Source organism: Bos mutus, chromosome 1 (genome assembly GCF_027580195.1).
Source record: "Bos mutus isolate GX-2022 chromosome 1, NWIPB_WYAK_1.1, whole genome shotgun sequence".
Taxonomy (NCBI): domain Eukaryota; kingdom Metazoa; phylum Chordata; class Mammalia; order Artiodactyla; family Bovidae; genus Bos; species Bos mutus.
In genome coordinates, this window is record NC_091617.1 from 125,347,366 (window position 1) to 125,372,340 (window position 24,975).

Genomic DNA, 24,975 nt, shown 5'->3' on the forward strand with positions numbered 1-24,975 from the left:
AGGCCTATTTACAGATGATATGTAATATACTTGAAAAACTATAGAAACTATCAATAAACTAATTCAGACACAAACAGATTCAGTAAAGAGAATATAAAAATCATAATCTTCATATAACTAGCAGTAACCAGGTAGAAGACTTGTTGGAAAACCCAATTTGTAGTAGTAACAGAAAGAGATAATATACTTAGGAATAAGCGTAACAAGAAATGTATAAATCAGTAAGGAAAACTTTGAAACACTACTGATAGACACAAAAATATAATTGATTTAAACAGAAACACCCCTTACTTGGCTCAATATTATGAAGATTTTAGTTCTCCCTAGTATAATATATAAAGTTAATGCCATCCCAAAGATGCCAAGTTTTTTTTTTTAGCTAGAAACTTCATACTAATGTTCAGACAGAAGAACAAACATGTAAAAATAGGTAGGAAAAATCTAGGGGGAAAAAAAGCAACTATGAGTGTTCAGTAGCCCTCCCAAACATTAATATATTCTATGTAGTATACCCTATAGCCTCTATAATTATTATAAAAGTGTGATACTGGTACATGAATAAACAGACCGGTGGGAAGAAATAGAAAGTCCAAAAATAGACTCAAGCACATATGGACATTTATGATATAAAAATAACATTTCAAATAATTAGAGCAAACATGGATTTGTTTTTTGACAACTGGTTAGGCATTTGGAAAAGGATAAAATTGGATTCATACGTTAAAAACACTTTCTAAATAGATGCATTGAACACATAATTCTTTTGGAATTGGATATTTTTTGTTGAAAATACAAACCCAGTTTATGTAACCTAGAAGTAAAAACATTTTTAAGTACATGATTTCACTCAGTTGTGTCCAACTCTTTGCGACCCCATGGACAGTAGCCTGCACCAGGCTCCTCCGTCCATGGGATTTTCTAGGCAAGAGTACTGGAGTGGGTTGCCATTTCCTTCTCCAGGGAATCTTCCCAACCCAGGGATCAAACCCAGGTCTCCTGCATTGTAGACAGACGCTTTACCGTCTGAGCCACCAGGAAAGTCTGAACTTATTAAATAAGTATATTTTAAAATTATCTTTCTTTTAGTGTCTCATTTATATATTTAGTATGAATTGCATTTATCTTTTACAACTAAAATGTTCTTTTCCTTATTATCTAATTTTAGCAAGGTAAAAAATGCCTATAATTTTATTAGTTTTGCTGTTTATTGTTTTCTAGTTCATCTCTTTTAAGTATTTATGCCTGAATTAACCTATAATGTTAATTTAAGTGAACTATTATTAAAGATTCTAGATGAGATAAGGATGATTCTAATCCTACAGAACATATTGTGAATTATATTATGTGAACTCAGCAAAAACTCAGTGAGAAGACTGCAGAACAAGAGTTTAATTTTGTCAATATTTATCAGATATTCCTTAATGTTTTTAAGCTTTCTAGTTAGGAAAGTATATTAGTTTGTAGAAGTTACATATAAACTTTCTTTCTACTTTTATTTTAGGAAAAACTGATCAGATATGCAACAGATAGTGAAACCGTGGAACCTGTTATCTCACAGTTGGTGACAGTGCTCTTGAAAGGTTGCCAAGATGCAAACTCTCAAGCTCGGTTGCTCTGTGGAGAATGTTTAGGGGAACTGGGGGCAATAGATCCAGGTCGACTAGATTTCTCAACCACTGACACCCAAGGAAAAGATTTTACATTTGTGGTAAGTTATGATAATTTGGAATGACAAGAAGAGTTCTCTCTCCTAATGGGATTTCTACAAGAAATCTGTAGAAATGGAATTTCCATTTACAAGAAACTATTCAGTTTATCCTTCAGTTCAGTTCAGTCACTCAGTTGTGTCCAACTTCTGCGACTCCATGGACTGCATCATGCCAGGCCTCCTGTCCATCACCAACTCCCGGAGCTTATTCAAATTCATGTCCATTGATTCGATGATGCCAACCATCTAATCCTCTGTCATCCCCTTTTCCTCCCGCCTTCAGTATTTCCCAGCATCAGGGTCTTTTCAAATGAGTCAGCTCTTCACACCAGGTGGCCAAAGTATTGAAGTTTCAGCTTCAACATCAGTACTTCCAAAGAATATTCAGAACTGATTTCCTTTAAGATGGACTGGTTGGATCTCCTTGCAGTTCAAGGGACTCTCAAGAGTCTTCTCCAACACCACAGTTCAAAAGCATCAATTCTTCGGCACTCAGCTTTCATTATAGTGCAACTCTCATATCCATACATGACTACTGGAAAACCATAGCCTTAACTAGACGGACCTTTGTTGGCAAAGTAATGTCTCTGCTTTTTAATATGCTGTCTAGGTTGGTCATAACTTTGCTTCCAAGGAGCAAGCCTCTTTTAATTTCATGACTGCAGTCACCATCTGCAGTGATTTTGGGACCCCAAAAAATAAAACCTCTCACTGTTTCCCTATCTGTTTCCCATGACATGATGCGATCAGATGCCATGATCTTTGTTTTCTGAATGTTAAGCTTTAAGCCAACTTTTTCATTCTCCTCTTTCACTTTCATCAGGAGGCTGTTTAGTTCTTCTTAGCTTTCTGCCGTAAGAGTGGTGTCATCTGCATATCTGAGGTTATTGATGTTTCTCCCATCAATCTTGATTCCAGCTTGTGTTTCTTCCAGCCGAGTATTTCTCATGATGTACTCTGCATAGAAGTTAAATAAGCAGGGTGACAATATACGGCCTTGATGTACTCCTTTTCCTATTTGGAACCAGTTTTTTGTTCCATGTCCAGTTCTAACTGTTGCTTCCTGACCTGCATACAAATTTCTCAAGAGGTAGGTCAGGTGGTCTGGTATTCCCATCTCTTTCAGAATTTCCCAGTTTGTTGTGATCCACACTGTCAAAGGCTTTGGAGTAGTCAATAAAGCAGAAATAGATGTTTTTCTGGAACTCTCTTGCTTTTTCGATGATCCAGCGGATGTTGGCAATTTGATCTCTGGTTCCTCCGCCTTTTCTAAAACCAGCTTGAACATCTGGAAGTTCACGGTTCACATATTGCTGAAGTCTGGCTTGGAGAATTTTAAGCATTACTTTACTAGTGTGTGAGATGAGTGCAATTGTGCGGTAGTTTGTTCATTCTTTGGCATTGCCTTTCTTTGGGATTGGAATGAAAAGTGACCTTTTCCAGTCCTGTGGCCACTGCTGAGTTGTCCAAATTTGCTGACATATTGATTGTAGCACTCTCACAGCATCATCTTTTAGGATTTGAAATAGCTCAACTAGAATTCCATCACCTCCACTAGCTTTGTTCATAATTATGCTTCCTAAGGCCTGCTTGTGGAGAAGGCAATGGCACCCCACTCCAGTTCTCTTGCCTGGAAAATCACATGGACGGAGGAACCTGGTAGGCTGCAGTCCATGGAGTCGCTAAGAGTCGGAGACGACTGAGCGATTTCACTTTCATGTTTCACTTTCATGCATTGGAGAAGGAAATGGCAACCCACTCCAGTGTTCTTGCCTGGAGAATCCCAGGGACGGGGGAGCCTGGTGGTCTGCCGTCTATGGGGTCACACAGTCGGACACGACTGAAGTGACTTAGTATAGCATAGCATAAGGCCTGCTTGACTGCGTGTTCCAGGATGTCTGGCTCTAGGTGAGTGATCACACCATTGTAGTTATCTGGGTCGTGAAGATCTTTTTTGTATAGTTCTGTGTATTCTTGCCACCTCTTCTTAATATCTTCTGCTTCTGTTAGGTCCATACCATTTCTGTCCTTTATTATGTCCATCTTTGCATGAAATGTTCCCTTGATATCTCTACTTTTCTTGAAGAGATATCTAGTCTTTCTCATTCTATTGTTTTCCTCTATTTCTTTGCACTGATCACTGAGGAAGGCTTTTTTTTATCTCTCCTTGATATTCTCTGCATTCAAATGGGTATATCTTTCCTTTTCTCCTCTGCTTTTTGCTTCCCTTCTTTTCACAGCTATTTGTAAGGCCTCCTCAGACAGCCATTTTGCTTTTTTGCATTTCTTTTTCTTGAGGTGGTCTTGATTGATGTCTCCTGTATAATGTCATGAACCTCCATCCATAGTTCATCAGGCACTCTGTCTATCAGATCTAGTCCCATAAATCTATTTCTCACTTCCACTGTATAATCATAAGGGATTTGATTTAGGTCATACCTGAATGGTCCAGTAGTTTTCCCTACTTTATTCAATTTAAGTTTGAATTTCGCAATAAAGAGTACATGATTTGAGCCACAGTCAGCTCTTGGTCTTGTTTTTGCTGACTGTGTAGAGCTTCTCCATACTTGGCTGCAAAAAATGTAATCAGTCTGATTTCGGTGTTGACCATCTGGTGATGTCCATGTGTAGAGTCTTCTCTTGTGTTATTGTAAGAAGGTGTTTGCTATGACCAATGCATTCTCTTGGCAAAACTCTTTTAGCCTTTGCCCTGCTTCATTGTGTACTCCAAGGCCAAATTTACCTGCTACTCCAGGTGTTTCTTGACTTCCTACTTTTGCGTTCCAGTCCCCTATAATGAAAAGGGCATCTTTTTTGGTTGTTAGTACTAAAAGGTCTTGTAGGTCTTCATAGAACCATTCAGCTTCTTCAGCATTACTGGTCGGGGCATAGACTTGGATTACCATGATGTTGAATGGTTTGCCTTAGAAACGAACAAGATCATTCTGTCGTTTTTGAGATTGTATCCAAGTTCAGCATTTCACTCTTTTGTTGACTATAGGGCTACGCCATTTCTTCAAAGGGATTCTTGCCCCCAGTAGTAGGTATGATGGTCATCTGAGTTAAATTCACCTATTCTAGTCCATTTTAGTTTGCTGATTCCTAAAATGTCAAAGTTTCTCTTGCCATCTCCTGTTTGACCACTTCCAATTTGCCTTGACTCGTGGAGCTAATATTCTAGGTTCCTATGCAGTGTTGCTCTGTACAGCATCGAACCTTGCTTCCGTCACCAGTCTCATCCACAACTGGGTGTTGTTTTTGCTTTGGCTCCATCTCTTCATTCTTTCTGAATTTTTTTCTCCACTTATCTCCAGTAGCATATTGAGCACCTACCAACCTGGGGAGTTCATCTTTCAGTGTCCTATCTTTTTGCCTTTTCATACTGTTCATAGGGTTCTCAAGGCAAGAATACTGAAGTGGTTTCCCATTCCCTTCTCCAGTGGACCACATTTTGTCAGAACTGTCCACCATGACACGTCTGTCTTGGGTGGCCCTACGTGGCATGGCTCATAGTTTCATTGAGTTAGACAAGGCTGTGGTCCATGTGATTAGATTGGTTAGTTTTCTGTGATTGTGGTTTTCGGGCTGTCTGGCCTCTGATGGAGAAGAATAAGAAGCTTATGAAAGCTTCCTGATGGTAGAGACCAACTGAGGGGGAAACTGGGTCTTGTTTTGATGGGCGGGGCCATGCTCAGTAAATCTTTAATTCAATTTTCTGTTGTTGGGTGGAGCTGTGTTCTCTCCCTGCTATTTACCTGGCTCCAAACTATGGTGGAGGAGGAAATGGCAACCCACTCCAGTGTTCTTGCCTGGAGAATCCCAGGGGCAGGGGAGCCTGGTGGGCTGCCGTCTATGGGGTCGCACAGAGTCGGACATGACTGAAGCGACTTAGCAGCAAACTATGGTGGAGGTAATGAAGATAACAGCGACCTCCTTCAAAAGATCCCATGCATGTACTGCTACACTCAGTGCCCCCAACCCTGCTGTATGCCACCACTGACCCACGCCTCTGCCGGAGACTCCTGAACACCCACTGCCAAGTCCGGGACAGTCTCTTGTAGGGTGACTGCTCCTTTCTCCTGGTTTCTGGTGCACAAGGTTCTGTTGTGCCCTCTAAGAGTCTATATCCCAATCCGGTGTAAGTTCTGGTAGCTCTGTGATGGGGTTAATGGTGACCTCCTCCAAGAGGGCTTATGCTATACCCAAATCAGCTGGACCCAGAGCCCCATCCCTGCAGCAGACCACTGCCGACTCGTTTTGTCCTTAGTGGCAACTTGATCTAAACTAGATAATTTAGGTAATTTCTGAGTTTATTCCTTAATACTATTGCAGAGACCTTTAGCCAAAAAAATAAAGTTGAAGCCTAGTCTGGAGTGCTGCATTCTTTTAAATAAACTTTCTAACATAATTATGACAAATACTTAAAATCTAATTGATTATTTAAAGTTTACTATTTAAACCCAATTGCTCAATATCTCCATGAGAAACTAATTTCCCAGGTGTTTTAATAGTGTGTATATAAAAATGTTTTCATGGTCAAATGAGTGTGGGAAATCTTGTAAAACAAAATTAAACAGGACTTTTAACATATTGGAGAACATTATGAATCTCCTACAGAAGGGCATGTTAAAATTATTTTTTGAAGCTTCTCAAGTGGCCAAGGTTCTACAGAATGTAATTTAGGAAATTCTATAGAACAAGTTTTCTTTTTAAGAATTAAAAAACCAAAATATGCATATTGCTGACTGTAAAAGTTGAATGAGTCTAACACTTTAAAAATAGTTTAAGAAGTGTTAGATTTGGCTTCTTAGCTACAGATTATATTTTAGACTTGGTACCAAACTTCATTTGATCCTTACTGAGCTTTCCTTCTCTAAGTTAAATTCACTTAAGTAACTAAGTTAAATTCACCATGGTATGCACAGTAAAATTTAAGAAAATGTATACAAATTATCCTATAATTTTTTTTTTTTTTTTGAGACTGGAGTAGAAGATTCAAACTTTGCCTATGGATTATTGATGGAACTAACAAGAGCTTACCTTGCATATGCAGATAACAGCCGAGCTCAAGATTCAGCTGCTTATGCCATTCAGGTAAGAGTGTATGTAGACCTTATTGGCTTTATGTTATTAAATTCTATTAAGAAAGCTGTAAATTCTATACTTTAGGAACTCTTAATTTTTAACTATCATTTTTATTATCAAAGTAATACAAGTTCTTGACAAAAATTTCAAGAGTACAGAAATGCACCCTTCTAACATTATTATACATACTTTGACATTTTTTTCTATTTATATACAAATACATGTGTGTTCTCCAGCAAGCAAGCAGATCATATTTGTTGATTTTCTTTTGTGTTTAACTGTATATGTTGTGTAATTTTCCATGTCAGTATATATAGCTCTAATTCATTCTTTTCGGTGACTTTATGTTCAATATAACATACTGTAATTTGTTAAAAAAACTTTAAGATAAGTAGGTTCTGTTCAATATCTTGTTTTTACAAAAAAATTATTTAAAAAAATATATACAATTTCTGAGTATTTGAGTGAGTATATAATAATATAGATATCTTAAAATTAAAATCTCCAAGCAAATACAGAGTTTACATTTGATTATCAAAAAAGCTTCACCACTTTATACTCCCTTGACAAACCTGCCTTTAATTAAAATTTTTAATCTTTGCCAGTGTGACAGTTAAGATATGATATTGTTTCATATTAATTTATACTTAATAATAAGAGCAGTGTAACATCTTTTATATATTTATTGCTTTTTTGTGAATTTTCTCTAAATGATCTTTTCCCATTTTTCCCTTGGTAATGATCTAGTTTTTTAATTGACCTTTTAAGACCTATTTGGATGTAGTGGAAATTATCCCTGTCTTCCATATGTGTAACAAACACTTTTCCAGTTTGATTTTCTTTGCCCCTTTTCATATTTTTTCGAATAAAATATTTTTTTATTTTGTTAGATATTCAGGTCTGAAATTCATGATTAGAGGCCTGAGTTAAAGATACAATTTGGAGGTGTTCATAGTTCGTTAAAACTATGATTCTGAGGAAGTATGTATAGGTAAAAAGGTTCTAGTAACTGAGACCTGGATAATGAGGAGTCACTGAGAAGAGGGAAAAAGTAAGACAATATAGAAGGAGCTACCAGTAAGGTGGGAGAAGATGGTGTCCTGGAAGACAAGAAAGTGTTTCAGAAAGTATGTCTGTGTGTGTGTTAGTTACTCAGTCATGTTGGACTCTGCAACCCCATGAACTGGAGCCCACCAAGCTCCTCTGTCCATGGAATTTTCCAGGCAAGAATACTGGAGTGGGTTGCCATTTCCTACTCCCATGATGCTAAAGCTGAAACTTTAGCATCATGGGAGTAGTTTGGGGGTCTTTCTGACCCAGGGATCTGACCCAGGTCTCCCACATTGCAAGCAGATTCTTTACTGTCTGAGCCACCAGGGAATCCCCTTCAGGAAGTATGGAGTGATCTAAATGCTGACCATATTCTATAGGTGTAATAATTTCAGGACTAAGAATTGACCATTGGCTATAGTAATGTAGAGATCATTGCTGTCCTTGAAAAGAGCAGTTTCAGTGTAGTTTAGAAAGCCTCATTAGAGTATTTTTAAGAACATGTGGGAGGAGAGGAATTAGAAAAATTACAGAAATTCTTTTGAAGAGTATTGCTATCAAGGAGAGCAGAAGAATGAGATAGCTAGGGAGGAAAGAGGGGTAAAGATAGAAAAAATGACAATGTGTTTACATGTGCTTGGGAACAGTTCAGCAAGAGAAGAATAGTGATGATATAGAAGACAACTGATGTAACACTACTTTAAGTAGGTAAAGAGATGTGGAATATAGTGTACAAGTGGGAAGAATCAGATCAGATCAGATCAGTCACTCAGTTGTGTCCGACTCTTTGCGACCCCATGAATCGAAGGACGCCAGGCCTCCCTGTCCATCACCAACTCCCGGAGTTCACTGAGACTCACGTCCATCGAGTCAGTGATGCCATCCAGCCATCTCATCCTCTGTTGTCCCCTTCTCTTGCCCCCAATCCCTCCCAGCATCAGAGTCTTTTCCAGTGAGTCAACTCGTCACATGAGGTGGCCAAAGTACTGGAGTTTCAGCTTTAGCATCATTCCTTCCAAAGAAATCCCAGGGCTGATCTCCTTCAGAATGGACTGGTTGGATCTCCTTGCAGTCTAAGGGACTCTCAAGAGTCTTCTCCAACACCACAGTTCAAAAGCATCAATTCTTCGGCGCTCAGCCTTCTTCACAGTCCAACTCTCACATCCATACATGACCACAGGAAAAACCATAGCCTTGACTAGACGAACCTCTGTTGGCAAAGCAATGTCTCTGCTTTTGAATATGCTATCTAGGTTGGTCATAACTTTCCTTCCAAGGAGTAAGCGTCTTTTAATTTCATGGCTGCAGTCACCATCTGTAGTGATTTTGGAGCCCAGAAAAATAAAGTCTGACACTGTTTCCACTGTTTCCCCATCTATTTCCCGTGAAGTGATGGGACCAGATGCCATGATCTTCGTTTTCTGAATGTTGAGCTTTAAGCCAACTTTTTCACTCTCCACTTTCACTTTCATCAAGAGGCTTTTTAGTTCCTCTTCACTTTCTGCCATAAGGGTGGTGTCATCTGCATATCTGAGGTTATTGAGATTTCTCCTGGCAGTCTTGATTCCAGCTTGTGTTTCTTCCAGTCCAGCGTTTCTCATGATGTACTCTGCATAGAAGTTAAATAAACAGGGTGACAATATACAGCCTTGACGAACTCCTTTTCCTATTTAGTTCCATGTCCAGTTCTAACTGTTGCTTCCTGACCTGCATACAGATTTCTCAAGAGGCAGGTCAGGTGGTCTGGTATTCCCATCTCTTGAAGAATTTTCCACAGTTTATTGTGATCCACACAGTCAAAGGCTTTGGCATAGTCTAGCCTTAATTAGAAGCAAAAACAGTTCATCTTTAGTAATAAGAGAGAAAGCAGAGCATGTAAGCACTGATGTGGTATTGTTACGCTGGGGAGATATTAGCATGGAAGTTGTAGAGGTATCTTGTAATTGCTTATTTTCTCAGTTAAATATGAAACAAGATGAACAACTCTAAGTATATTAGTGTTTTTTGTTTGTTTTTTCTTCCAATTTTGTAGAGATATAATTGACATACAGCACTGTATAAGTTTAAGGTGCATAGCATAATGATTTGACTTAAGTACATCATGAAATGATTATCACAAGTTTAATGAATATCCATTTATCTCATATAAATACAAAATTAAATTTTTAAAAAGTTAAATTTTTTTAGCACAAGGAATGTTTTCCCTTGTGATTAGAACTCAGGATTTACCTTCTTAACAGCTTTCATATATAACATATGCTAATGCTAAGTTACTTCAGTCGTGTCTGACTCTGTGCGACCCCATAGACGGCAGCCCACCAGGCTTTTCCGTCCCTGGGATTCTCCAGGCAAGAATACTGGAGTGGGTTGCCATTTCCTTCTCCAGTGCATGAAAAAGAAAAGTGAAAGTGAAGTCGCTCAGTCGTGTCCGACTCTTAGTGATCCCATGGACTGCAGCCTACCAGGCTCCTCTGTCCATGGATTTTCCAGGCAAGAGTACTGGAGTGGGGTGCCATTGCCTTCTCCGTATATAACATATAGCAGTGTTAATTATATTTATCATGCTATACATTATATCTCATATTTATTTATAACTGGAATTTGTACCTTTGATTGATCTAATTCTAAATATAAAGTACATATTCTATTAGTGTTTATAATTGTTATTAATAGGGATATATCTGTTGCATGTCGTCCTTTATAGTGGAATATAAAGAAAGAATAGTAGGTGATGAAAGATATAATATACTAACATTTGTCTTATGTTAAAGATTGATATTAGAAAGGTTTTTTTTCTTCATCTATAAAATCCCACTTGTTTTATTTTCAGGAAAGTAAAATATAACCATTTCATTGCTGGATTTGACTAATAAATTGGTGTTTAACATTTGCATCTTATTATCAGAATTTTTAACTCAGTATGTTGTATCTAGAATTTGAAATATCTTGAATTTTTGAACTATTTTGGATTTATAGTACTTTAATTAAAATTCAGAAAAGGTCACACTCTAAAAATTCTGCAAGTATAGAAGATTCCAATTTTTTCCTCCGAATAACTCTTAGTCATTTATTTTAGAACGTTATATGTAGCATGCAAATTACATGTTCCATTATTGTTACTACCACAGCTTTGTGACCTTGAGTAAATCACCTGAATGGTTTTAAGCACTGAGATAAATCTGAACAAGTTCATAACTCCAAAATGTTATAATTTTATATACTTTTCTATGTATTTTTATAGCTGTAATATGTAGAATATTGGTGGATGTAAAGGTGTATCTGTTTCATTGATAATTTACGACTGTAAAATATATATTTGTAGGAGTTACTTTCCATTTATGACTGCAGAGAGATGCAAACTGATGGCCCCGGTCACCAATTGTGGAGGCGATTTCCTGAGCATGTTCGAGAAATACTGGAACCACATCTAAATACTAGGTCTGTAAACTCATTAATACTATTTTGATAAAATTGTTTTTAACTATATAAAATGTTACTTTTGATATAACTTTTTAGCTTTAAAAGTGTTTTTAGTATGTTCTAATATGTATTTTTCCACTATGATTTATGTTTATAATCTTGTCAAAATGAGAACAATATGCTCATTGTTTAAATTCTATAACTTTGAATATTTAGACAAATTCATTGACGCTGAAAGGATTATTTTTTAATTCAACTGTCAGTAGTACTTTGGAAAAAATCTACTTCAAATTGAATATGAGTTGAAACTTTTGATGTGTATGTGCTAAGTCACTTCAGTTGTGTCCAACTCTTTGCGACCCTTTGGACTATAGCCTGACAGGCTGCTCTGTCCATGGGATTCTCTAGGCACGAATACTGGAGTGGGTTGCCATGCCGTCCTCCAGGGGATCTTCCCTGACCGAGAGACTCAACTCGTGTTTCTTAAGTCTCCTACATGGGCAGGCGGGTTCTTTACCACTAGTGCCATCTGGGAAGCCCTGTGAAAATATTTTTTTCTCCTTTAAGAAAAAAAAAATTCTAACCTTTTTTTTTTGCCATTTTAAAAACTTTTTTAGGCTTGATTGAAGCCCATTAATTATTTTTAGTTAGAAACTTTAGTTTTAGGTAGTCTAAGTCCCAAAATTATTGGCTATTTGACCTTGGATAATTACTTTAGCTTTTGAACCCTAGTACAGTACCTAGGTACATAGTAAAATGTTTTATAAGAGCCCTTAAATATGTATACTTATTTGCTACATACCTTTTAATATTTAGAAACCTCTTAAACATCATTTTGTTTCTTATGAATAGTACTATTTAAAGATATAGTTTATTAGGATAAAATAAAGTTTGTTTTTTCTCTTTTGAGAACTCTATACTTCTCCATTTCTTTATCTGTATTTTATAGCACTTATAGATGCTTACGAGTTTCTGTGAACTAGATAGATAAATCACCTATGGTTCACAATTGCCACAGAAATAATTTTAGGAGAAAATATCAGGATGTGACTTGACAGAGCCTTACTTGTTCCCCAATATCCATAGTTTTCTAAGTTCAGCATAAAACTTGTAAAAATCATCCAGAGAATTATATTCATGATGGTTCAAAATAATGATGGTTAACTGAGAGACATTGGATTTTTCATTTTTTAGCAATTTGCGATACAGTGAAATACATAATGTTTGCTGAGACCCTTGAGTGTAGGGCATTAATTACATTTGTCATTTCCAAACCTTATACTGGTGATTAAAAAGGAATCCACTCACCTCAATAGTTGCTGTACGCATGTGTAAGATGAGACCTATTTGAACAGCTTTAAATGTTAGTGCTGAGGAGCATATAGAAAGAATCATGTTGAAGTTATGGAAGAGAGAGAAGTGATAATTGATAAAATAAGGCCCCAAGGAGCATCCAGAATACTAGCCATATATCTCATGGGTGATTAAAGGAAGTGAAGTCTCTTTCTCTGTAGTAAGGCAAGATAAAATGATGGATAGAACTTATTTACAAATTTAACTGTGGGGTTGTGTTAATGGTTTCTTTTTTCTCCATGAAGTAAGAGGTATAAGAGATAAGATTATTGGCTGAAAGTATCGGTGCAGTTGGTAATAGGTCATGTAAGGAGAATAATGATTATTTGTAATAGCCACTGTGGAAAACAGAAGAGAGAGCTGATAAGGAATATTTAGGATTTCTGGGCACCATAGAGGTCCACTGAGGTTGAAAACTAAGATATGTAGTAGTACTAATCTCATAAACAATTTCATGATTTTTCCTCTATCAATGCAGTGGCCTTGATATCGTTTCAGTGAAGGCAAGCATTTAGACTGATCCAAGATTTGGAGCTTGGCAAATGGGTCCAGCTGGTAAAGAACAGTGTGGCAGTGGAGTGTATAGAGGATATTACCAAGAGAATGCTTGAAGTGAAGGACCGTAGAAACCAAGCTGGTTAGAAAAAGAAGTAAATGAAAAGCAGGTATTATAGATTAGAAGAGTTTAGCAGAATCAAGAGACAGAAGATCTCAATGAGAGAGAACAGATGTGTCAGTGACTGGGTGAAATAACTGGAACTTTGGGAAACCGTGGCCGTAAAATGGGGTCTAAATAGTACATTTTGGAAGTGAAGAAGTTTCTCTGTTTTGGAAAGGGAGTCCCAAAAAAGAAGTAGAGGAGACAGTCATTGAGAAGTTTTCAGTTTGACTAGATGGTCCAACCAGACATTGAAGTCACTCAGGATGGTAAGACTTGGGGAGGAAAGAAAATGCTGAGCAGTCTGCTAACTGTATCAGTGAGTTGGTAGATGTCCATAATGAGTATAGTATAATATATATATGTGGATGACTTGAACTTCAAAGGAACAGATCTTTTTTGTTCCAGGGTGGGGTTGGAAGGATCTGAAAGAGCATTGAGGAAGGGAAGAAGCAGACTCAAATACTTTGTACTTGGGGAGTTCAAGAATGACTATCACCCCATCACTAAGAAGGCTTTAGGGAAAGTAGTGTCTTTAGCCAGATTTCAGTAAAGGTAAGGCTGTAGTGGGGTAGTCAGCAAAAGAGTTGATATAATTCCTTATACTAAAGTTCTAGACAGACGAATATATATTTATTTTTTAATAAACAATTTTTAAATTACAGATATAAGAGTTCTCAGAAATCAACAGATTGGTCTGGAGTAAAGAAGCCAATTTACTTAAGTAAATTAGGTAATAATTTTGCGGAATGGTCAGCATCTTGGGCAGGTTATCTTATAACAAAGGTAAGAGAGCCTTGTCCAGAATTTAACTGAATAGAAATTGTGAAGGAAATGAGAACATTTATCTGAATGCATAGCACACACAGTAGGCACTGAAATATTTGTGCTGTTAGTGATAGAAATTTTTGTAGAAAACGTTTACTAATAGAGAGTTTCTCTTTTGTTACTAGTAACAGTTTTTGAGTAAAAAGGTAGTTTTTTAATCAAGCAAATAATTGTGTTCTTAGTGTGTTTGTAAAATGTCTATTATATTATGTCCTATCATTTTATGTTTTAAATAATATTGTTTAAAAGAATATAAATGCCTTATCAGACTTTTTTGTATATAATAAAAAGATTTCTTAGGTAATAAAAAGATATATTATCCCTCAGTGGCCATTTCTAAAAGAGAATACATTATCTGAACTTCCTCCAAAATAAAAATAATGTGAATGTGAAAGTTGTTCAGTCATGTCCAACTCTTTGTAACCCAGTAGACTATCCCGTCCATGGAATTCTCCAGGTCAGAATACTGGAGTGGGTAGCCTTTCCCTTCTCCAGGGGATCTTTCCAGCCCAGGGATCAAACCCAGGTCTCCTGCATTGCAGGTAGATTCTTTACCAGCTGAGCCACCAGGGAAGCCCCCCAAAAAGTAAAGGTTTTTTAAAAATAAAATTTCATGGAAAAATAGAGATATGTTCCTGATATTTTCCTAATATGAAATTTTTACATACCTGACAGAAAAAAGGTACCTTTGTGTTTCCCCAAAATGTTTAACGTGTATTTAAAATTCACAACTTTTGTTGTTAATTCATATTTCTATTAGTGTTTTAAAGCATTATAATAAACTATATTTGGTAATTTCAATAAAGTTTTTCTCTTTTTTAGTGAATATACTGAAAATATAATATGTGAAATGTTCAATTAATACAATTTAATTACTTTCAGCTGTGGAATATTTTATTTAGCTGTATTTAGTGTTTTTTTTTTTTTAGTGAAGGATTTATATTTGAAGAAGGAAAAACCTTTAAACTTTTATAGGAGAACGGTAATGCTGGTAAATTGAGGGTTGGATCATACCAATAAAATTTGACTCTAACACCAAGTAATTTAAACTTTTTATTTCTTTCATTTTCTTTCCTATAGTTAATCCTTGTTGATTACTTAATAAAAATGTGATCTTGTATATAATTTGCTGGCCCAGGAAATACTTTCTGGTTACTGTCCTCATTTATTTGTTCAGGGAATAAATGTACTAAATTTAATGTAGCTAAGTAAAAGATAATGTAATTAGCAAGGTTAATCTGTAACAAAACGTGATGCATTTTAAAATGAAATCTAGGAGGAAAAGACCATTTTTGCTGAGATAGTTGGCAGCCCAAGTAGCTATATTGCTCTTGTAGGGGTCTCAGCAGTTTAGACACTTGACCAGAGAGATGGTGAGCTAAATCCTCCCTATTTGAGTGCCTTTCTTCATAGGAAAATACCTACTCTACAATGATAGACTAGCTCACATGTTGTCTTTTGGTGTTAATCAAAAGAATAAAATGTACAAAACTACTTACTCTCTAAACCATTGGAGTTTATAGGTTCGGCATGATCTTGCCAGTAAAATCTTCACCTGCTGTAGCATTATGATGAAGCATGATTTCAAGGTGACCATCTATCTTCTTCCACATATTTTAGTGTATGTTTTGTTGGGGTGTAATCAAGAAGATCGACAAGAGGTGAGATACATCATTTTATTTGGTTTCTGTTTGTACGAACATTTGGGAAATGTAGTTAGTACTAAAAAGGCTATGTATTAGTTGGACATGTATATGCTATGTAATGGGATATCTAAACACTTACAAAATCCTTTTTTAAACTTTTATTTATCAAAGAGTTGTTTAATGCTTAGTTCATATCCTTTGCCTATTTGGGGTTGTGTATGTGTGTGCCTTTTTAAATAATTAGTAGGAGTTTGATATGTATTCTGGATACCAATTTGTGCCAGTCATATTGTAGAAAATTTTTTTCCAGTTATATCTTTTGCCATGAGAAATTTTAAATATAAATGCCAAATTTGTATATATTTTATAACTTTTTAATGTTAAGCCTTTTATGTGATGCCTTCTCTTATCCAGTATCATGAACATATTTCTCCATATTTTCTTTTGATATTTTTTGTTTGTACATGCCCTTCAATTACTCTGAAATGATTTCTGCAGATACTGTATTTATTTTTATGACTTTTTTTGTTGTTGTTGGTTTTTGTTTGTTTTAATAGGGACTCTGCTTTATTTTCTTAAATATTAACTAATACACAACATTTAGCACAAATCCAAAATATGATGACAAAAGTCACTATTAACTTTTTATTTCAAATATATCATTTTAGTTTAAAAGGCCTTAAGAGGCTTGCAAATTCAAGCTTGACAGATTTCCTACTGTCAAAACCAAGAGACCTTAGAAAATGAGAAGGAGGGCACTCTGTGCCCTTTGATCTGATTCAGTAAGGCAACAAAACTTTGCAGTGTGATTTTGTTTTGCTTTAGAATTGGTGTGTCATTACAGAGCATGGTCTGTTATTCCATTCTATTGATGAGGAAATTAAGACACAGAGAGGTTAAATGACATGGAAACACAGACTCTTTGAGCAGAAGGGACCTTAGAATTAACACAGATCAGATTTTTGAGGCATAAAAGTTTTGCTTTGGGGAAAGGGCCCACCTTAAGGAAATCAAACTGCAGGCTAGTACCCCAGCGTCTCATGACTGCCTCCCTTGAACCTCTAAACCCATACTGTATTTATATTCAGTACTTAAGTGCTCCATGATATTGTCACTCTGTTTATACCTTATCATATGCTACCTTGTATTGTTCGTGTGTGCAATCAAGTATACACACAAGAGGGCTTTCTTGGAGCAGAACCCATAGCTGGTGAAAGTCTGAATCCCACCCAGAGCCCGTAGCTGGGGAATGTCTGAATCCTACCACAGGGCTTTGCACATGAATATCTGCTTGCCTGTTTGACAGTGACATTCTAGAAACTGCCACAGTGAGCAGCGGGCTTTCCTTTTGTTTGAAGTGTCTGTTTGCAGATGAAGCATGAAAGAGACATCATAATCTCTCACAGGCACTTGGATAGTCTCAACCATCTTCGCCAAGTCTATTTTTGTGACTCTTTTACAGTATATTTTCTCTTCAGAGAAACATTTTATTGGCTTAATTTTAATGAGAAAGATAATTTATTATTAATCCATCATGGATTTTTTTTCTTTTGAAAATTATTCCCTAAAATGGTCAACCTTATATGTCAGGTAATAGTAAAATAGTATTATGTAGACATATCATTAACCATAAAATGGTTCTTCTTAGGTTTATGCAGAAATTATGGCAGTTCTAAAGCATGATGATCATCATACCTTAAGTACCCAAGACAGTGCATCTGATCTGTGTCAACTCAGTACACAGACTGTGTTCTCCATGCTTGACCATCTCACACAATGGGCAAGGCACAAGTTTCAGGCACTGAATGCTGAAAAATTCGCACAAGGCAAATCACATAGAGATAAGGTAGACTCCATGGGTAAGTCGTAAGTTCTATATACTTCCTTCTCTTTATTATTAACCAGTTAGCTCCTTCCTATATCAATCTATAATTTAAGCATTATCTTTTAAAAGACCTATATTCTCTTTCATGACTTTCCCCCCCACCTCCCTGGGAGATGGCCTTGTCTGAGAAAAAGCGGTGACTTTATAGTAAGAAAGCCTCTCTTTAAACTCTTACTCTCACTTCCTTAAGCAAAACACCTTAATTTTGCTTAATTTTTCTTTGCATAAAATTTTCCTTAATTTTTCTTTGCATAAAATAAGGTTTATATTATCTCCCCTAGAAGATTGAGGATTAAGTGGGTTGATGATTATATATAGTAAATTATAAAGTGTGAAATAAATGCTATGTTAATGTTGTTATTAACGCACTCCTCACTGTTAACTCATTTATTCCATGTTCCCTCAATGTGTGTATACATTGTATATATACATATATGTGTATGTATATAAGTGTTCTTTATCTTTTTTCACTTATGAGATACTCTTTGCAGTCTTTTTCACAGTTAAGTTTTACATTTCAAAGATTTTACTTTCATTCATTTCATGACTTATTTTTTTTTATTTTTTATTCATTTCACTTATTTTATTCTTTTTTTCCCTGTCTCTGGTAGTTTGGTATCCAGCAGCCTCTCCAAACATGCTTAGTATGAGGAGGGAGGTGGGAGGGGGGTTCAGGACAGGGGGACACATGTACACCCATGGCTGATTCATGTCAATATATGGCAAAAACCACCACAATGTTGTAAGTAATTAGCTTCCAATTAAAATAAATTAATTAATAATAAAAGGAATTAGTAATCTTGTTAATCTGTACTGCTATGTACTTATCTACCCCATATTGTTTGTAAGTAAATCCTAGGTATCATTATTTCATCTATAATATTTGAGAGTGTAGCTCTAAAAGATAAGGACTCTTTGCAAAGAAATATAATCAACATGTCTTTATGATACCTAAAAAAACTGGTCATTATCCCTTTTAATATCAAATATCTAGTTTCCGAAGTTCTAATTATCTCATGAATGTCATATTTTTAAATAATTTGTTTGAATTAATTTATAAACAATATTCACACTTTACAGTTTCTTTCAGTTCAGCATTGTTATATCTTTTAATTTGAGTCTAAAGATTCTCTCCAAGATAGAGGGGATAAGTGTATACATATAGCTAATTCACTTTGTTGTACAGCAGAAACTAACACAACATTGTAAAGCAATTATGTGCAATTAAAAAAACACCACTACAAAAAAAAAAAAAATCTCTCTCAAAAAAAAAAAAATATGGTTAGTATATACTACAACACTAACCCCCTGTTACACCTGCTAACATGTTTTTTTTTTTCCCTTTGATTTTACAACTCCCACTAAGGTGACTAAAAGAAGAATCTCATTAGAGTCTAAAATGACACTTGCCCCTATGATATAAGCATTTGGTAAGATTTTGATGAATTACATTCTTCAGACATTAATAGATACACTTAATGTCTTTAAACTTTTGCACTTTTCATTCTTGTGGCAAAAGGGTAAAGTATATGGTGGTTCTGTTCTCTGTACTTCAGCCATCTTAGTGAGAATACATTATTTTCCCCCAAAGCTTTGAGACTAATTGGAAAAACTGACTAAGACCCTTAAAGAGGCCTTTACTTAAGTTCTGCACTTGTGAGCATCTCCTTCTTGTTCCTCTGTTTGTGGAAACACAAACATTCCTGTTGTTAAGCACAATAGTTTATTTTTTTAGGATATTTTGGACTGACAAATAATTATCTTTTTAGGGGAATGTTTTTCTTTACAATATGACTTTTTTTCTCTACAACATATTGATATGTTTTACATTAACTCTACAATTAAAGGTTTGTTTCTGTTTCTGCATGTGAAAATGGTACATAAAAACCAAACATGAACTCAGTTATTATCATTTCTTACTAACATTGTAATAAAAATTCTAGCTTTTAAGAGTAACATTTGTAATATTTCAAAAGTACAATACCTTTAACATTTCTCAGAATTTGAAATGAATTACACATTTTGATGGAAGTAAGAAACTTATTTTAAATATAATTTCATTTAAATTTACTATCTTGATTATGAAATTTGTTTCCTGTTTTCTACATGCTATAATGAGTCATTATTAAAAGCTATAGCTTTTAAATAAGACTTCTTAAACTAGCTAGTCCAGAAGTTTCTCAATTAGGTCTTTTCTTAGATTCTTTTAAAAAAATTACCATTTTAAAGTATTTGTGATTTTACTTGAAAGGCACTTTTACTTTCTATTTCCACCTTAATAGTTAATGTAGATATAGCAACACAGGAAAGAAATAGATTGTTAATAAAGAAAGCTATTTCCATAATTCTGCTTTTTTCCAACTCATACTTTATCACTGTTTTTATAGTTATTAATAATAAATAACTCATCTTTGTATCTTTTGTGCTTGCGTGCTAAGTCACATCAGTCGTATATGGACTGCAGCCTGCCAGGCTCCTCTCTCCATGGGATTCTCCAGGCAAGAATGCTGTAGTGGGTTGCCTTGCCCTCTTCCAGGGGATCTTCCTGACACAGGGATCGAACCTGCATCAGATCTTTTGTATCATCTTTATATATCCTCAACATTTAATGTGAATTTACATTTAATCCTTACAACATTTAAGGAAGGCAAAACAGATGCTAGTATTTATAGGAAAGTGTGTGTGTTAGTTGCTCAGTTGTGACTGATTCTTTGCGACATCATGGACTGTAGCTCCCCAGGCTCCTCTGTCCATAGAAACAGAAGTTCAAATAAGTTAAATGACTGTTTAAGGTAAGGTAAGTAATAATTGCTGTTGGAGCAAGAGTCTTATGAGCAATCATCTTGCTGGTAGTTACATTCTAAATAAGATACACTGGTACATGTAGATTAATTTATTTCATGAAATAAAATTAAATGTATACTTTTAAAATTTCATCTTCTAAGTCTTTAATTACTCAATTATCTTTTTATGATCTAGTGTCTAGTGTGGATTATGAAGACTATCAGAGTGTAACTCGTTTTCTAGACCTCATACCTCAGGATACTCTGGCAGTAGCATCCTTTCGCTCCAAAGCATACACACGAGCTGTAATGCACTTTGAATCATTTATTACTGAAAAGAAGCAAAACATTCAAGAGCATCTTGGATTTTTACAGGTTTGAAATTAATATAGTGAACTTAATAATGATGTTTAATATTGCCAGTCTTTTATGTTTAGATTGTTCATTTTATTGGTTTAGATGATAATACTATGATTGTATATGGAAGAGAAAGTAAGGACCAGTGGGACTAATACAGTGAATTAAATAAGAGGTCAAGATTGGTGGGCTTCTTTTCAGGTCGAAAAGCAGAATGCTGTGAGAGAACTGGAAAATAGCTTGTAGTCTTTTGGTGACAGTCTCTCCTGTCTGTTTGCCTCCTTGTCTAGCATTAGTCTCTCTTAATTATTAAAGTCATTCTTTTATAAGGGTATTCAACTCCCATGTCTTTCTCCCTCTGTATTGTATTCACTTTGTAAGACTCCAATCCTGAATAAACTCACCCATGTGTTTTCCCAGTTTGCATGTAAGCAGCTGAATATCACTGGAGTAAAATCACACTGTGGATATTTAACTGGTTTTCCTTCACATTCATAATCTCAAACTTCAGCAGAACTCTTTAACACTGCCTTCAGTCTATGTTTCTCCAATTAACTACTTTCCCTCTCTTCATGATGACTATTTCTTACCTTCTCTTCATGTCTCTTCTCACCTCACTTATTCTCAGTTGATGACCTTGCTTTATTGTTCCTTAGGAAAATAGAAGCCAAATCTACCAAATGTGAAAATTCATTGGATTCTGCACCATATTCTTTTTCTTCTCTATTCTGTTCCTAAGGAAGAATCCCTTCCTGCCAAAATTCAGTTCTTCTACTTTTGTTGTTGATTTCAAGAATTTCACTCCTTCAGATATTCCTTCTTTCTCCAGTATGATTAACTTTTCTTTCTCAACCAGAGTAATAGAGTATATAGACATGTTCTGGTATAACAGAACATTTTAATTTTTTTCTAATTCCCTTGAAAAGATCTTACAGTATCTTTTTTCAGATACTTCTCAACTTTCTGTTTCCCTCCATAGCCAGTTTTTAAAAGAATTGCCTATCTTCTTTATAGACCTTTATTTCTTATTTACTCTTTGCCCATTCCAATAAGAGTTCTTTCTCCATTCAACTGACTCTATTCTTGCTAAGAAAATCACTGACATATATATATACTATTATGTATAAAATAGATAACTAATGAGAACCTTTTCATACTGTTCATGGGATGAAGCACAAGCTGGAATCAAGATTGCCTGGAGAAATATCAATAACCTCAGATACGCAGATGACACCATCCTTATGGCAGAAAGCGAAGATGGACTAAAGAGCCTCTTGATGAAAGTGAAAGAGGAGAGGGGAAAAAGTTGGCTTAAAACTCAGCATTCAGAAAACTAAGATCATGTCATCCGGCCCCATCACTTCATGGCAAATAGATGGGGAAACAATGGAAACAGTGAGAGGCTTTATTTTCTTGGGCTCCAAAATCACTGCAGGTGGTGACTGCAGCCATGAAATTAAAAGACACTTGCTCCTTGGAAGAAAAGCTGTGACCAACCTAGACAGCATATTAGAAAGCAGAGACATTCCTTTGAGAATGTCTTGTTGTCCAGAGACGGCCAACAAAGGTCCGTCTAATCAAAACTATGGTTTTTCCAATAGTCGTGTATGGATATGAGAGTTGGGCTATAAAGAAAGCTGAGTGCTGAAGAATTGATGCTTTTGAACTGTGGTGTTGGCCTTGGACTGCAAGGAGATCCAACCAATCAATCTGAAAGAAATCAGTCCTGACTATTCATTGGAAGGACTGATGCTGAAGCTGAAACTCCAATACTTTGGCCACCTGATGCAAAGAACTGACTCATTTGAAAAGACCGTGATGCTGGGAAAGATTGAAGGCGGGAGGAGAAGGGGACGACAGAGGGCAAGATGGTTGGATGGCATCACCGACACGATGGACATGAGTTTGAGTAGGCTCTGGGAGTTGGCGACGGACAGGGAAGCCTGGCGTGCTGCAGTCATGGGGTCGCAAAGAGTTGGACACAACTGAGTGATTCAGTTGAACTGAATGAGAGCCTACTGTATAGCACAGGAAACTCTACTCAATACTCTGCTCTGTGGTGACCTAAATGGGAGAGAATTCTTAAAAAGAGGGGATATGTGTATATGGTTAGCTGATTCATTACTCTGCCGACAAAGGTCTGTATAGTCACGGTTATGGTCTTCCCCATGGTCACATACTGTTGTGAGAGCTGGACCATAAAAATCCAGAGAACCAAAGAATTGATGCCTTCAAACTGTGGTGCTGGAGAAGATTCCTATGGGTCCCTTGGACAGCAAGGAGATCAAACCAGTCAATATTAAAGGAAATCAACCCTAAATACTCATTGAAAGGACTGATGCTAAAGCTGAAACTCCAATACTTTGGCCACCTGATGTGAAGAAATGACTCAGTGGAAAAGACTGTGATGCTGGGAAAGATTGAGGGCAGAAAGGAGAAGAGGGCTTCAGAGGGTGAGATGGCTGGATGGCATCACCAATGCACTAGACACGAATTTAGGCAAACCCCAGGAGATGGTGAGGGACAGGGAGGCCTGGCATGCTGCAGTCCCTGGGTTTGCAGAGTTGTACATGGCCAGGTGACTGAACAACAGTGACATTGCTGATTCACTTTGTTGCACAACAGAAACTAACACAACATTGTAAAGCAACTATTCACCAATAAAAGTTTAAAAAGAAAGAAAATTGGTGGCCTCCATGTTGCCAAATCCAATAAATACCTCCCAGTCCTCATTTTCTTAACCTCATGGCATCATTTGACCACTCCTTTATTAAGACATTTTCTTTTCTCTCACAACTTCTGGGATACCACATATTCTAGGTTTCTTCAAGCTAGTCTCTGCTCTCAGTTTCATTTGCTAGTTCTTCCTCATCTATAAATATAGAAGTACTCTAGTGTCCTCTTTTCTTCTCTGCCTCTGTTCATTTCATAAATCACTTCATCCTTTCCCCTGCCATCTTTGTGCTAATTGGTCCCAAATTTTTATCTTCAGCCTGAATATCTCCTTTGAACCCAGATTTAGTGTCTTGTGTTTCTTGTTGTTCAGTCTCTAAGTTGTGTCCAGCTCTTTGTGACCCCTTGGACTCAAATTCATGTCCATTGAGTCGGTGATGCTGTCTAAGCATCTCATCTACATTGCCCCCTTCTCCTTTTGCCTTCAGTCTTTCTAAGCATCAGTGTGTTTCTTAAAAGTATGTTAATACCAATATATTAAATGCTTATTTAAAATATTTTAAAATTTTAGAATGTAACTTATAGACTGTACTCAACAGAATTTATTATATATCGGATTTTTACAAGAGTTCAAGACCTTGAGAGTCTTTACAGTTCTCATTGTCACTGGCAGTTACTAGTGGAGATTTGTATTTAAGTGGAATATGGGTATATTTAAGTGGAACAGAATGCCTGGAAATAAATTTGCAGTTTTACTGTGAATCTACCCTGAAACAAATACTTATTGTTGCTTTGAGGAAAAAAAATACTTATATGCTTTTTTACATGAACGGGTGGCTTTATTTCTAGTTGTGTCTTTTTTTCTTATTTTACTGTTTCTTTAATGATTGAACAAAGAAATTATATGCTGCTATGCATGAACCAGATGGAGTGGCTGGAGTAAGTGCAATTCGAAAGGCAGAGCCATCTCTGAAAGAACAAATCCTTGAACATGAAAGCATCGGCTTACTGAGGGATGCCACTGCTTGTTATGACAGGGCTATTCAGTTAGAACCAGACCAGGTAAGAAAAGAAATGAAAGGCAACATAATAAAAAGAACTATGAACTAGAATCTCTGGAAACCTTAATTTCAATACTGTCTCTACCAGTGTCACTCTGTGTCTGGAAAATATTTAACCGTCTATGAACTTGAGTTTCCTGATTGATAAAATTAGAGATATGCTAGATGATCTCAAAGATCCTTTCCAGTACCAAACTTCTATGACCTTACAAATCCCCCAAATGAATGAGATTTATTGTGGAATATACTTAGTTTTAAGCTGTATATTCAATTACTCTGAAATTAAGGTAATTTTGCTTTACTATTAAAAGTGTAAGACTTGCATCAATTTTTAACAATAATAGTGATTCTATAGCCTAAGAAAGTTTTTCAGATTACACATGCCCCATCACCATCTGGGAATCTCTGAAATGGTCCCTTAGTATCACTGAGCTACAGTTACTAATGAAGGCACGTCATGTATCTCAT

The 24,975-nt window shown here is 36.0% G+C and overlaps 1 protein-coding gene across 1 annotated transcript in view; it reads left to right on the forward strand.

The window, feature by feature from the left end:
* ATR (ATR serine/threonine kinase) overlaps nucleotides 1–24,975 on the forward strand; it is a 119,644-nt gene that overhangs the window by 51,062 nt on the left and 43,607 nt on the right. Inside the window, exons 22-29 of the mRNA XM_005888762.2 lie at nucleotides 1,502–1,708; nucleotides 6,689–6,802; nucleotides 11,166–11,281; nucleotides 13,940–14,060; nucleotides 15,626–15,763; nucleotides 17,397–17,607; nucleotides 20,613–20,791; nucleotides 24,344–24,508. Coding sequence (XP_005888824.1) covers nucleotides 1,502–1,708; nucleotides 6,689–6,802; nucleotides 11,166–11,281; nucleotides 13,940–14,060; nucleotides 15,626–15,763; nucleotides 17,397–17,607; nucleotides 20,613–20,791; nucleotides 24,344–24,508 — 1,251 coding nt within the window. The remainder of the gene's footprint in view (nucleotides 1–1,501; nucleotides 1,709–6,688; nucleotides 6,803–11,165; nucleotides 11,282–13,939; nucleotides 14,061–15,625; nucleotides 15,764–17,396; nucleotides 17,608–20,612; nucleotides 20,792–24,343; nucleotides 24,509–24,975) is intronic.